This window comes from Chelonoidis abingdonii, chromosome 1 (genome assembly GCF_003597395.2).
Source record: "Chelonoidis abingdonii isolate Lonesome George chromosome 1, CheloAbing_2.0, whole genome shotgun sequence".
Taxonomy (NCBI): Eukaryota; Metazoa; Chordata; order Testudines; family Testudinidae; genus Chelonoidis; species Chelonoidis abingdonii.
Genome location: NC_133769.1, coordinates 112,497,575 through 112,511,084, shown reverse-complemented (window position 1 = coordinate 112,511,084; position 13,510 = coordinate 112,497,575). Strand labels below are relative to the sequence as shown.

Here is a 13,510-nt window from a genome sequence, read left to right as displayed (position 1 = left end):
CAGCACTGAGAGCGCGGCTCCCAGCGCTGCAAGCTAACCCCATGGGAGGTGGATTACCTGCAGCACTGGAGAGCTGTTTCCAGTGCTGGCACCGCGACCACATTCACACTTCAAAGCACTGCTGCAGGAGCGTTCCCGCGGCAGCACTTTGGAGTTTTGAGTGTAGCAAGCCCTAAGTCTCCTCCATCAGCGCCGCCAAGCCCTGGGCTGGGGGAGAATTAGAGCAGTGCCGACATCCTCAGTGGAGGAGGCGGAGTTGAGGTCAGCTGAGGGGCTACTCAGGCAGGCTTAGTTTCTGTAGGAGTCTCCCCAGGCGGGTTAGTGTGCCATGGGGGATGGGGAGAAGAGGGTAGCTGTCGTGGTGGGGGGGGTGGGTTGCTGTGCGGGGGGCTCCCTGGGTGGGGGGCTGAGTTAGCTGCTGTGGGGCGGGGGCAGGGCTAGCTGTGAGGGGGTGCAAGATGGAAGTTTCGCCTAGGGCACGAAACTGTCTTGCATCGGCCCTGATTGTCACTAGAACAGGTTGAACTGTTCATTGCAAATAATTTCTCTGATGAATACCTTTCCTCTATCCATGAATTATCCATAAAAGTCTTGATTTTTTACACCCTTCACAAAGTTCAGAGATGTTCTGAACCGGGAGACTAATTCGGTGACTTTGAGTTATAGGGACAAGCTGAAAAATGTGTAATTGTTAAATTAATTTAGGCTCTGATCCTGCAGTTGACTCCACATGGACAGATAGTTGCAGGCTCAGAGACGTGCAAATAACGGAAGGACCTTTATAGACTGGCTGTGAGAGCTCTTCTGGGGAGAATGCACACACAGATAACTATGTGTCCTTCAACAAACAAACAGTCTTGTGAATAAAAACTGGCTCAACCCAATGTATGTGAAGAAGAGATTAAAATAGTTTGCCAATAGCTGGGAAGCAAGTCAACCAGTTTGATTTACAAGAATATTGATGATTTTACTCTTGCCAGAGCCTCCAAGCTCTAATTGCCATGACTCTTCTTCATTTTATAGTGGGCCTCTCTCTCTCTTTTTTTACACCCCATTTCCAGCCAGGAAGGTAGCATTCCCCAGCACATTCTCCTTCTGAGCTTGCTTTGCAGACTAGTTACCAGAGCACACTCCCCTTCATCCCCAAGATAGATCAAGCCCAAATCATCCCAGACATAAAGCCATTAACTTTGTTGATATTACACCAGGGATTTGTTTAATGCAATTTCAAAACATCTACTACTTTCCAAAACAGGAAACGGGTTTCTAAAACTTCCCCTCAAACTTGCCAGATGAACGTGCCCTTCCTTCATCCTTTGGGAATACCTTTAAATATGTATATATAATATAAATATTCCCTTCTACCTCAGTAATAAAACATTCTTCTTTGCCCACACGAGAATGGATGCCAGGGACTGACGCCACAAGATGTTTTTCCTGTTTAACATGTTTCTATAACAGGATCCCACTAGGGGGAGCTAGAGAATAAAGAATCTTTAACTACGCATAGACTTAAATTGTTTACAGAATAAAGTGGTGGACGTGCTATGTGTCCCCTTCTCATCAGAGCTTGTTGCAATCTTGGGGTATAAATTTCTTCAGTGCAATGGCTTTTTGCTGCATGAGAACATCAAGTCATGCTTCAGGGCCTTGTAGAGACTGATGAAGGATTCGGCCCAAGAGTCCTTCTGGTGCTTCCGAGATCGAGCTGCCCTGTAAGCTGTGTAGACCATGGTCAAAACTGTCCTTTCAAAATCTTCTTTCTTTAGGACCCTCGGGTAGTCAGACAGCCTGGCACTCAGCCGACGAATCTCTGTGATGCTCTTCGGGATAATGTCATTGCAGACAGTGTCAAATTCTTTGGCTTTCCTCAGCGAAGCCAGCTCCTCGTCTTTTATGGAGAGCCTCAGATTTCTGTCAATTTCAAGCTCAGCTAAAAGAAACTGGTACAAAATCAGAACACAGAAAGCAATTTATCCTCTGAGAGTCTATATATAGAGTAAACATTAATTTAGAGTTTGTTCTTATTTCTTTTTCTTGGTAAAATGCAAGCAAAGAACTAAGCCAGGGTAGAGTAAAAAGACACTGTTCAAGTTGCCCTCTAATATTCCACCACTGCACCTTAATTCCTGCCCTTCCAGTTCTGAGGCCACTACGCTGTGTTACAAACATATATTAATACTGGCCTATGATACCCTTCCTTTTACAGTTCAGGGTCTTTTCTAGCCATGCTGAAATGTGGCAGATCATGCAGTGGCTTTGCAATCTCTACTAGGGTCAAAGCACCAAAATCATTTTCAAATGTGGCCTGAACAGAGGATTTGAGCCTGCTCTGTACAGGTGAAATAGTCATGCTGTCCCAGGAGGTTTGTTTTTCATTTTGATTCCTTGGCACTGCCAGGCATGGTGCTGTGCTGCTAAGCATTGATTCATTTGGCACTGATGCTTGGAATCAAAATGGCACTATATGGTTATCGGTTAGGGGGCAGAAGATGGGGTATGTTCAGGGGGGCATTGGCTCTGGATCTTGCCCTCCCTGTTGGTCTGACAGAAGTCACATCTATTGAACTCCAGGTGCTATGTCAGGTTTACCCATGGGCTGAAGGGACGTCATTTCTTGGGAAGTTTTGTTTGTTTGTTTTAACTCAGGAGTTCACTTTGAATTGAGGGTTTCTCAGATTTAGGTATATTTTAATTTATTGAATGTACATGTATGTAGAATCTGAAATAGAGATATTTTATACTTAAAAAAGTATATACATCTCCAATCCCTTTCTGTTTGGTACCAACAGTGGGCTACTAACCATAAGGGACCACACAGTGGTCAGTAATTCAGGTTTGAGGCTGGGGCAGAGCTTAGAGATAGGGTGAAATGGGGAGGCTGTGATGAATGGGAAACAATGACACTATTCCGGTATAGAGACAGAAGGGTGCCCATTGCCCCCACATACTGAACCTCAAAAAGCATGTTCACATCATCCAGCGAGTTCTGCAGCACTGGGCTCATGGGGGCAGAGGATGACCATCTCTTAAACCGCTGAGCATCTGGGAAAAGCATGGCTAGAAAAATAATCAACAGGAAGAGAGACTTAAGCGAGTAGCACACACTAAGGGAGCCAAGGACATTTCAGTATCAGCTTTAACCAATGTACAGTCTGATACAGAAAATATATTGTAGGAACAACTTTGCACTGGGCAAGGAAATCGACTCCTTGGGTTGTAAGCTTTTATTGAAGTATAAGCTCATTGGAGTATGGGTCAGCTTGTTGTTCTATGGCTGTACAGTGCCTACCACAATGGGTTCCAGAGTCCAAGAGTAGTGCTCCTAAGCACTACCACAATACAAATAAAAAGAATATGACCTACAGGTTTTCTCTCTGATTCAGGACCAGAAAGGAGCTTCAGTTGGGGAATCTAATACTGTCACAGGGAAAGGACACATCACCTTGTTAGTCACATATAGTCAGGAAGTCACTCAACCCTTGTTTTATTGCTCAGACTCCCCCTATGGTAACTGTAAGAGGAGGTTACACAGCCTCCTTGCAGGCTACAGCTGAGTCTGTTGGAGTGGTCAGAGTGCCATGTCTATGATATAGCCAGGCTTGAAAGGACTGGATTGCTTTTTGTAGAATATCAAGAGTTGGAAGGGACCTCAGGAGGTCATCTAGTCCAACCCCTTGCTCAAAGCAGGACCAATCCCTAACTAAATCCCCAAATGGCCCCTCAAGGATTGAGCTCACAACCCTGGGTTTAGCAGGCCAATGCTCAAACCACTGAGCTATCCCTTCCCCCATATTGGTAAGTGTTGATTTCACTATACACACACAACTAATAAAACATATTTCCATCAACGGCAATCAAAATGAACAGACAGACAAAGTTAGAAAAATACTGCTTTGAGAGCTTATTCCAGTTTGATTTTAGGATATTTACATTGTGTATTTTGACAGATGATCTTAACAATTTGTGTTTTAACAGTTACAAATCTTTCACTTTTTGAATCTCCATTTTTGTCACGTATGATTTTCTGATTCCCCCTGTTGTCTAACCCCTCCGCTCCCTGATGGTAAAGTCCTGCAAATGTAAAGATTTAAAATCAAGAAAAAAAATTAAAAATGCTTAAAATCTATAATTTCCCACAATTGTGTACATTTAAATCAATATATTACTTTTAAAATAAATGTTTAAACATAAACATCAAGATTATCTGTCAACATTCTAAAAAAAATAAAAATTGAATTCTTCCAAGCCTAGATATATCTAATATGAACTTATCTATGGATATGTCTGTTTGGTAATTCAAACTTTAATCACTGGGCCATTAAAATGTTAATGGCCAAGCAGCTGGCAGAGATCCAGTCAAAATAATGAAGATTCATTCATAACTTTTTAAGCATCCTTTCCATGGAAACTGCCCCATGCATAGAAACATCTAAACAGGTATGAAATTTTGTATTTTTAAGTTTTCGTATGTTGTGGAACAGGTGACCAAAGTATCCTAAGATATTGCTGTGATACTTAAAAACACGGCTATTTTTATTTGAATGAGTGAATGGATGTTTTATCTTTTAGTTTCCAAGTTTCCAGGGGAAAACAAAATCTTCTCCGAGTCTATTATAACAATGTATATTTTCAGACTAATCACTACTTACAATTCAAAGTTAGAGGGAGATAGAAAATAGATTGAAATTCTGGACAGATCGATTTCTATAGAATCACTTCCATGTTTCTGTAATAGTGCCTTATATCTATAACTATCTCCCAGGCACTATACAAATTATGTATGTATACACATCACTTATCCCCCATGGAAATGCAACTACTATTTAACAGTGACACTGTACAACAGCTTTTGATAAAGGAAGTGAAGGATGATAGTGCCAGCTGAAAGTGCATAGGGAGAATTTAGGTGGGTGGATTATTACATTGAAATCTAGCTAAGAATGATCAATACTTTTACTTTACAACTCATCCAGAAGACATTACTTCCATGAGCAAGGCCCTCTTGATGTTAGGAAATTGGCACAGTTCTGACCTAAAGGCATGGCTACACTTGCAGATGTAGAGCACCGTGAGTTAAACCCGCTTTCGTCGAGCGCAGTAGGGAAAAGTGCTGCTGTCTGTCCACACTGACAGCTGCAAGCACACTGGAATGACCACATTTGTGGCAATTGAAGTGGCATTGAGAGCAGTGCATTATGGGCAGCTATCCCAGCATGACAGTGACTGCAGCATGCTTTTCAAATGGGATGGTGTGGGGTGCAGTGTGACAGCGAGTGTGTTGTGTGTATGTAGGGGGGGCAAGTAAGTGGGTTTTTGGGGTGCTGAGAGTGTGTCAGCATGCTGTCTAGTAAGTTCAGACCCCCTTCCCCTCCCACCTCTCTCTCACTCAAAGCAAACAGTAAATGTTTGCTTTTTCTTGGATCTGATAAGCAGCCAGATTCTCCAAAAGGGAGCTTTGAAAAGGCATTTCCACATTCCTGCAGCCGATTTCACAACAGTGACAAGAGTGGCTACTTGACTTAAGGGGATTATGGGACGTTTCCGGAGGCTGATTGCAGCACAGTAACGCAACAGCTCGTTCACACTGGCGCCGTGGTACTCCAGCAGGGGGCGCAGCAAACGTTCTTCCACTCGCCAAGGTGGAGTACAGCAGGGCCGTAGCTGTGGAGTCAGAGTGCTTTACATACCTTTCCAGTGTGGACAGGGAGTGAGCTAGGGTGCCCGGGGCTGCTTTTTTGCACTGTAACTCACAAGTGTAGCCAGGCCTAAGGTATGTCTACACTTTGAACTGGGGGTGTAATTCTCAGCTTGGGGAGACATACCCACACTAGCTCTGATCTAGTGAGCACACTGAAAATAGAGAGTAGCTGCAGGGGTGTGAGCAGCAGGAGGGACTCGCTGCCCTGAGGGTGTGTATATATGTAGGGTGGCTAGCCCCTCCCACCTCTTGTGTCACAGTGGCTACATTCTATCTTTAAGCATGCTAGCTTGATCACAGCCAGCATGGGTATATCTCCTCAAGCTGGAATTTTCACCCCCAGTTTGAAGTGTAGACACATCCTTAGAAAAGTGCCTCTTACTGAATTACTAGCTGCACTTCCTGATGTTTTCCTATCCAATAACTGACCAGGATGACACTGCTTAGTCAGCTGTGAGATTTCATGGGGCAAAGGCCTGAACATGATACATACAAGCCTCTTGTTGGCAAATGTATTTAGAGAATACAAACCACTCTATACGGGCCAGGTTTGCATTAACTCTCTGAACTGTTCACCTGGCCCCAAATACAGATATTAAATCTTTGCTACAGTTCTTAGAAACTTTTTTCTATCTTCATAAACTTTGTGTTCCTTTTTTGCATTTTTATTTTTTCTTGCTCAGCATTTTAATTCAATCCCTAACCATCCTCATCTTCCAACACACACACACACACACACATACACACACACTTTAAATTCTCTTAACCCCAGTGATTTACATTTCCTTCAGGGTTTGTGTATGCATTTACAGAAAGTGATTTCTGATTTCATTTACTCAGTGTTTATGAGATTGTAAATTTAGCACAAAAACCAAGATGGGGAAAGATTTGCAACCAGCCAGTCACAAGGAAGTCTGAATTTAATTATTATAAACTCATTTAGAAACGTTTCTGCTGACTTGACTTCCTCCTACACTTACAGCTTTGACATGAGTTACCTGTGCAATATCAAAGAATAGCACAGGACCATTTGTATGACTTACCATCTCTTTTCCAGTTTTTGCCCCAAAAGAGTTTCCTGTAGTATTACTAGGTATTTATATCATAGTAATATGTATCATTTTATGATGATGATGCAGCTGATTCATATCATCCACAAAAATCATGATGGTCTGAAGGAAGGGGATTTTTAATCAATGCTGTCATATAATGCCTGATCCAAGAATCATCTAGTCAATGGAGACATTCTTATTGACTCTTTCTCCCCCCCTACTCCATTTTCTATTATAGTGCCTAGAGACTACCAACAAGATCTGGGCCCTGTTGTGCTAGGCCCCATGCAAAACATAATAAGAGATAGTCCCTATCCTGAAAAACCTACAGTTTAAATCAACAAGACAGACAAAGGGGCAGGGGGTATGACAGACCAACATAAGAGATTCCCTGATCACTTTTCAACAATGTGTCTTGACCAACATTCCCCTTCTCACCAAAAGCAGGCTCTCAGGGTATCGGTGTGGGTGTGCGCATGCATGATCTTAGATATTAGAGATGGAAGTGCTTTATTTGGTCACCCAGTCCACCCCACACAAGACTGTTTCATACAGAACATTTCCTAGTGCTTTATCTCATCTACTTGTAAAGGACACAAGAGATGGAATTGCCACTACTTCCCTCTGAGAACTATCCCACAAACTTTGATGAAGGCTGCTTCTGCATTAGCCTACTTGGTAATTGCATTGCCAGCTTGGTAACTCATGGTGGGTCATGGTTGCTTAGATATTTACATATACCACCAAGAGTTAAGCTTGCAATAGTTTCTCTTTTAGTCATAGACTTTTATATTCAAAATGTTTTCTTAAACACTGTTTTCTTATTTTTAAGTAGCCATGCTAGAGCGTCCTGTATTTCATTAGTATTGTGATAAGAATTTTTCTCACTTTTCCAAAATTCCATTTAAGTTCACTTAAGAACTGGCCCGAACTGACAGAGGCTTTGTTCCTCTTTCAAGTCCAGACTGCTACTTGCCTTGTTTTCATCCCAGTAGTGACTTGAATACAAAATAAGTATTGAGCAAATCACACAAATACAAAAACCATTCTTTTACTACCATTGTGAATCTTATACATTTATTTCCCTTTCCTTCAGACAGGAAATCATACAGAACCCTATGATTGACACTGGTGAGCCCTATGTCAATGTATGTTTATTGCAGGGAGAACATAATACTGTTTCCAGTCTTCAGGGCTGCAAAATAAGAATCTAATCCAAATGGGATCATGACTCAGTGGTAGTTTTTTCCATTTACTTCAGTACGCTTTGGATTATAAAACCTCATGGACACTGACTCAACGGGAGTCATTCTTTTGACCTCAGTGGTTTCTGGATCAGACCCTATCTCTCCAATATGGTGAAACAAGAAGGAAATATTTTATAGATAGCTGTAATAGACAGACATTATCCAAGAGCAGACTGGTTTCTGAGTTTCCTCTCATACCAACTAATATAGAGAAATGTTACGTTATTTTTAATCTCAGCATGATAATATGCTTGAAACCAATGCATTTTATAAAGTCTCTTTTGACAGTGCTGTCGTGTCCTTTCCCAAGCCACACACTGAAAAGCAGGATCTTTTACACTCTGAAGAGTCTCATTTGTTCACTTCATTAAAAATGAAATAATAAGAAAAAAAACATGAAGTGCCAAAATCAGCCCTTATTTGTGATAGCCTCTGCTGGAATAGAAAAGTCTCTAGGGTGGAAACTTATGGCCATGGGAGGTTACTACAAGCTCAGTCTCTCAGGGGGGCTATAGTGAGCCAGTGAGCACTCTGGCAACCGCCACAGTAGGGAGTACCCAACAGAAACAGAACTGTTTTTCCAGTCATAAACCCAAAGGAGGCCAGAAAGAGAAACACCACATGCTCTCCTTGGAGGTAATTCTCCATTAGAGCACAGTGTTTTTTGTTGTCACAGGAGGAGGATGTCTACAACATCATAAATTACCTTGAATAGAACTGGCCCAAAGTTGTGACAACTTTCCATACCTCTCTGTTCTCCCCCTCTAACTCAGTGAAGCGGTAACAGTTCTGCTTAAATCCTTGTTGGAATGCTCCAAGGAGATAAAATTCCAGGCAGCATTTTAGCATTAGAGTTTGGTTAGATAAAGTAGCTTTCCTACTGCCATTGTCCTAAAGCTGTACCTCTCTACATGTTTCTCAAGGAGGTTTCCTTAGCGCTAACAGCTGAAGATAAATCAGGACTACTTCTAAAGTCACTCCAGCCTCCTGGTGATGAAGAGGGATGGCTTATGCAAAATATATGTCTGCTTAGCCTTGAGACACCCCACATGAGGTGCACACACTTGAGCTAGAGTATTATCTCTGATTGTCCATTCATGTCCCCATGTGGTCCCAATGGCAACAATGGACTACCCTAGTTTCCCTCCTTAGTCCCCACTAGGAAAGTTATACTTTGGCTCTACCTCTTGGCCTCCTTGCACCTGTAGCATGGATTGCCAGAGCCTCACAAACAGATGTGTCCAGCAGCAGATAAAAGAGAGTACACAGAGGTGGGTAGAGCTGGTGAGGTTTTGGGTGGAAGCTGGATGGATTCCCCCAGGAGTTAGTTTTCAGTCCTTCAAAATCTAGGTCCAGCCCTGGTAGTGGGAAAGGGCATGCCTGGTCATAGGTGCCTGATGGGATGTTCCATGTTTTACTGTTTGCTTGAAGTTGTGGCTTTTTGCTGTTTCTGGCTGTCACACAGTGTACAGGGCCATAAATAGAGGGCCATATCCTGGGCCTCATTCTGTCTGCTTACTGCTCTGGTAGCGCAAGACATGTGGAAAGCCGACTTAGCTGGGTATTTGGGAATTTCCCTGGGATCATGGAATCTCCAGGTGGACAGAGTGTAGCTCTTTCTACACCAACCCTCCACCACCCCCAGTGCAGGGAGTGTGCCAGGTCACAGCTTTAGCACTGCTGCTGCAGCTGTGGGTTACCGACAGCCAGAATGGCTCCTTGGGAGCTGTTGCTCCTGGGTGCATATTCTGCTGTAACTTGCAATGAGTACTGTCAGTCCTAGGATCTGGGGAAAAGGAGCACAAAAGTAGCTTAGAAACACCTTTGCTCTCCTCCCCTTGTGTTCCGTGCTGACTGCAGTTCAGGCAATCCTGATGACTGACCTGAGAGAGGTTATTTTATTTCCTAGAACAGAGTTTCATTGTAAATCAGCATCTTTTTAATTTCAGGTAATCCCAAGCATTTGACAAAGCAAATGAATTGGATACTGGCAGTGCAGTGACTATGCAGGCAAATGCATTAGCCATCATGCACCCAGTAACAGCTCACAAAGAGCCTGGGATAATTGAACCTATATGCCTGAGACGATTGCAGGGCCATTCACTGAAGATATTCTCTAGCTTTTTCAGAAGGGCCATTGAGCAGACACCAGAAAAGTTCATAAGAAAATTTGCTTTAGCCACTCCTCTGAGGTATGTCTAGTAGTTCTTCTCACAATTCCCATCCCTCTAGTATACTATAGTATTGACATTAGAGATGAGCCGAAATTTTGCTGTGAGACTCAAACCCAAGACATGCTGCTTAATGTTTTTATCTGGCTGTCATCTTTGAATATGCCTGCCTTTGGGGTTTTTAAGTCAGACCCATAATATTCGATGTTTGAAAGTATTATTTTTTTGTTAGAGGAACAGTCATTGTAGTTCTTTTGTTTAGTTATTCCATTAATAGAATAACACCTGATCAGTCATACCTGGCACCGGGATTATTGCCACCTCAAGTTAACTGTGAAATATCTGCACCTCACAGTCCTGCAATTGCGCGATCAAGAGTCACTAGATGTTTTGCATCCCTGGGCAATTACATAGTGTACATTTGTGGCTGAGCTTGCCCTGCGCCTGGTGGCAGAAGGGTTGCTCTTGCTGGGTAAAGTGGTGTTGGCCCATGAGGGACGTTCAGCAGACAGTGAAGGAAGTAATGAAATCCACCAAGCTCATGGTGACTGGATCTGTATTAATAAGAGATGAGCAGACTTGCCTGCAGTATTCCCATCCTTCCTTACTTCTTGGCCAGCACTTCCATTGACCCCAGAAGGATGCATGTTCTCACAGAGTGTTTGGAAAGTGCATGCAGAACACATGCAATTGACTGTCAGGACCTGAACTTTGCCTGACTGGCATTACAATGAAGTGTGGTCAGGCATAGCTTCTTTTTAGTTCTTGCCATTTTGCCTTCTCTATCAAAAATCCCAGGTAAAAATGATTTAATACTAACCCATCATCAAGAGAAATGGGGAGAGAAACTGCTGGAGGAGGGATAGAAATAAGAGAAAGAAAGAAAAGATCATTTGGATTGAACCATAAATACAAGAAAATGCAGCATATTACTAAAGACCAGTTTCTGCAGCCCTTACATGGAATTGCACTAACTCACACAAGTAGGTCCATCAATGACAAGTGCTACACAAAGACCTGTAGAAACTGGCCTTCATGCAGTAAAGCCCCCATTTTGGGCGTATGAAGTCTCCATCCCCTATGAAGGAAAACAATAACTGCAAAAACAAAAAAAAAACCCTAAATCAGTAATTAAAAAAACCAAAAGCAAATAGAATCTGTTGATCTAGCTTTTTATATCCATGCCCACCACATTAGACTCAGCTCCCAAAAGTTAAAAACACAATTATTATTTTTTTCTGCTCTGTTGGCTAGAGGCAGGCCTAGAAGTTTGTTATTTTTATTAATTATTTATTATTATTATTTTAAATAAGATCCAAAAATGAAGCTGCCATATTGAAAGTCTGATTTTGTAGGTTAGAACACAGGAAATGCATCTGCCATGGGAATGCATGAGAAAAGCAGTCAACTTTCTATGCTGTTTTAAGATGAATTCTATTTTTAAAGTTGTTTAAAATGAACTATATAATTCTTTAGTTATCTAAGTAATTACTATTGTTTCAGATTAACTTTAATTTGTGTATCATGGATCAAAGAAGAGCCCATTTTTGCAAAGAAGATGATCAGAAGATGTGCAGTGTAGAGCAAAGTCAGTGTAGAACAGGTTGGAGAGGCAAATCCTTTCCTGTGTGCTAGTGATAACATCGTAGGGCTTATCCGTTGGGAAGAGTTAAAGGCCTTTTCCATCTGTAGTTTAAATAGAGAGGTATTTCTGGAGATTTTGTTTATATAGCTAAATAAAGTATTCACCTGTATCTGTTCCGGGTGAAATGTTTTAAGCAGGAAAGAGCACACTGGTGTGAGGCAGCTAGAATGCACCTAGAGAAATGTTCGCTCACCTAGAAACTATATCAGGTCACTCTTGTTCACCTGAGAGAGTCCCAGACACCTCTCAGCATGGAAGAATATCCTGTGTCATTCATTCCTCCCCTAGCAGAGAGATCTAGTCACACAAGGAATCTCTAACAGAAAATTGTGGGTGCAATTCCCACTCTATGTCCAAGTCCTATGCCTTAACTTCAAGACAATCTTTCCTCTCCATCCTTATTGGGTAGTTCTGGCCAGAAGCAGCCATAAGGTCATCCAAAAAAAAAAGAATTTGAAATCTCTCTGCACAGATGAATACATACGGAACTGTACAGTGATGTGATCTATTTTCATTTCTTGCAGCAAGGAGCAGAGAGGGAGGGAGGGAGGGAGGAAGATAGCGCAGCTGGATGTTGGTGCTCCTGGGGATGTTACATGCAGGACTTAGTAGGAAGCTCATCACAAACAAAACAAGGAAGAGGAACATTCAAACAAACAAGGGAATGGGAACAATGGAAATCAAGAAAACCATACCAACAAAGCCACTGACCCCTACCAGCTCTGAAAAGCAACATCATTCTGTCCCTTTGCTCACTGGAAAGGGCAGGTCCTTAGGAAAAGTTTTTCAAGCCTACACCCTTTTACCTTAGCAATTGCAAGAGAGCAGTTTGTTCAAGCCTTATGCCAACAACAATTGGGATCATATCAACTGCAGCACTTGAGGGCTGTTGTGAACTGTTCATAGGTGACATATAAGATTCTAAGGAAGGATCTAACTTACACGCTTAGTTATATACGGTCATTCACGCAGACTTCCTCACTCTGCCGGTGGGTAAGGGAGACAGTAGCTGTGCAACAGTCTCTGATTCACTGACACAGTTGGTGCACTGGCAGAGTTGCTCTGGATGAAGGACTTCCAGTGCAGGTATGGTAAAACTCAGGCTGTGATGCAATATTATGGTTATTCCAGGACACAGGACACCTAATGGGGTTGAAGGGGAATGCCCAGCCTGGAAAAGTTACACCCTGGAATCCACATGGTTCCATGCCTTTTGATGTAACAGTTACCACACAGCAGGGCCAGCTCCAGGCACCAACGAAGGAAGCAGGTGCCTGGGGCGGCCAATAGAAATGGACGGCAGTGCATCCATTGTTGGGGCAGCATGTCTTGATCGGCAGTGGTGGCACTTTGGCAGCAGCTCAGTTGGCCCGATCCAGATTGGTGGTAATTCGGCAGCAAGACGTTCACTCGCTGTCTTAGGGTACGTCTACACTACAGGATTATTCCGATTTTACATAAACCGGTTTTGTAAAACAGATTGTATAAAGTCAAGTGCACGTAGCCACACAAAGCACAATAATTTGGTGGTGTGCATCCATGTACCTAAGCTAGTGTCGATTTCTGGAGCGTTGCACTGTGGGTAGCTATCCCGTAGCTATCCCATAGTTCCCACAGTCTCCTCTGCCAATTGGAATTCTGGATTGAGATTCCAATGTATTATGATGCAAAAACAGTGTCGTGGGTGATTCTGG

The 13,510-nt window shown here is 42.6% G+C and overlaps 1 protein-coding gene across 1 annotated transcript in view; it reads right to left on the bottom strand.

Moving 5' to 3' along the window:
• Positions 1-441: 441 nt before the first annotated feature.
• FAM180A (family with sequence similarity 180 member A) overlaps positions 442-13,510 on the bottom strand; it is a 32,860-nt gene continuing 19,791 nt past the window's right edge. The window contains exons 2-3 of the mRNA XM_032796140.2: positions 2,957-3,060; positions 442-1,943 (exon numbers count right to left, since the gene is read on the bottom strand). Of these exons, the coding sequence (XP_032652031.1) occupies positions 1,599-1,943; positions 2,957-3,060 (449 nt within the window). The 3' untranslated portion in view covers positions 442-1,598. The remainder of the gene's footprint in view (positions 1,944-2,956; positions 3,061-13,510) is intronic.